General features: G+C 33.8%; 1 protein-coding gene across 1 annotated transcript; it reads left to right on the top strand.

The window, feature by feature from the left end:
• The first annotated feature begins 213 nt into the window (after nt 1–213).
• On the top strand, nt 214–969 carry LOC128132426 (protein ALP1-like). The gene has a single exon (XM_052768986.1). The coding sequence runs from the start codon at nt 214–216 to the stop codon at nt 967–969; it is 756 nt and encodes a 251-aa protein (XP_052624946.1).
• Nucleotides 970–1,782: the final 813 nt, after the last annotated feature.

Genomic DNA, 1,782 nt, shown 5'->3' on the forward strand with positions numbered 1-1,782 from the left:
TATACGGCCGCACTTCGTCAATTAGCATATGACATTCCGCCTGATGCGTTAGACGAAAGTTTTAGGATGTCTGCTAGGATCGCACGAGATAGTCTCCATTTTTTCTGCAAAACTATGATTCAGTTTTGTGGTCCAAAATATTTACGTAAGCCTACACGTAATGCCATCTTGTAATTGCAAGCTCATCATGCTAGTGTACATGGGTTTCCTGGAATGCTAGGAAGCTTAGATTGTCTCAATTGCGCATGGGAAAATTGCCCTACAGCATATCATGTGCAATTTACCCGAGGTAATCATGGTCACCCAACAGTCATACTTGAAGCAGTTGCATCACAAGATATGAGGATTTGGCATGCTTTTTTTGGTTCTCCTGGTTCGATTAACGACATCAACATTCTTAATCGTTCACCAATATTTAACAACATATACGATGGATCCGCACCAGATTCTTCTTTTCAAGTGCGTGGAACGCCATATAAGTATGGTTATTATCTGGTCGATGGAATCTATCCTGAGTATGTTGTGTTTGTTAAATCGTTTATAGCTCCACATGGTTCTAGACGAAAGAAATTCAAGAGAGCTCAAGAAAGAGCTAGGAAGGATGTTGAACGTGCTTTTGGAGCTCTGAAGAAACGGTGGTTCATATTGAAAAAACCAGCAGCTTATTTAGGCGAGGAAAAACTTCAAGAAATCATGTATACATGTCTTATATTGCATAACATGATTATTGAAGACGAAGGAAGAGCGATATGTGCGTTTGACGAGGAAGAAACCATACCAGAGACACAGCCAATAGAAATTGGTGGGGAAGAGTATATAAACAAGAGAGCAGAGATATTTTGTACTGAAACATTTCACAATCTTCGCAATGACTTGGTGGAACACATTTACGAGGTTCAAATCATTAACCTTAATTTGGATCAACCGGATGACCCCGAAGACGAGTTCTCGGAGAAGGACTTTATGTAGTTTGCTTTAGTTATTTTATTTGTTTTTTTTTTAAGTTTCCAGGATTATTTAAATGTCATGTGTGTGGTTTTTGTATTCTTTTTTTTTTTTTTTGGTAATGTATTGTAATGTTTTTTTTTTTTTTTTTTTTTTTTTTTTTTTTTTTTCAAGTAATGATAAATTATGTTTTTTTATTAAAATAGAAGTTTTATTAAAGTAAAATAGTTTTAAAAAAAAAGTTTTATTAAATTAAAATAGTTAAAAAAAAAATAAAGAATGTGTGGCACCACTCCCTTGGTGTGACAAGAAGCCACACTTGAGTGGTAAAAAATGACATGGCGTTTACGTGGCGGGGGAGGAAGTACGGTTTCGATGGCACTACACCCTTCAGCCTAAAGTGATTTTACATAATTTTTGTCGTCATAAAATTTATGACCGTTAACAAATATGAACGTTATGATTATTTTTGAAAATTCTAAACATGACCGATAAAAATAGATATATATCCAAATCCAACATAAAACTTCATTACAAAAACAAAGACACTTTCGTGGTCTCACTCTAACGTGATGATGATAATTTCTAATTAAAAGGGAGTATGTTTGTTCTATCACTATCATTGACTCGTTGTTTATACCTTCACTACAAGAAAACTTCAATCTGCTTTCTAAATGAAGTTTTCTTTCAAATTATCTCACCTATGTATTCCTACAAATTATTGTTTTATATTCATCGGTTATCCAACACAAATTATCTACTAATCAAAACATTAATTAGTTGAAGTATATAAACTGCAAGCATAATGCATATGGTTGACTATAGTAGTATAATACT

The sequence above is a fragment of the Lactuca sativa genome, chromosome 2 (assembly GCF_002870075.4).
Source record: "Lactuca sativa cultivar Salinas chromosome 2, Lsat_Salinas_v11, whole genome shotgun sequence".
In the NCBI taxonomy this organism is placed as follows: Eukaryota; Viridiplantae; Streptophyta; class Magnoliopsida; order Asterales; family Asteraceae; genus Lactuca; species Lactuca sativa.

Excerpts from the sequence above, each read along its gene's own strand:
- LOC128132426 (XM_052768986.1), top strand. The coding sequence starts at position 214 with ATGCTAGGAAGCTTAGATTGTCTCAATTGCGCATGGGAAAATTGCCCT.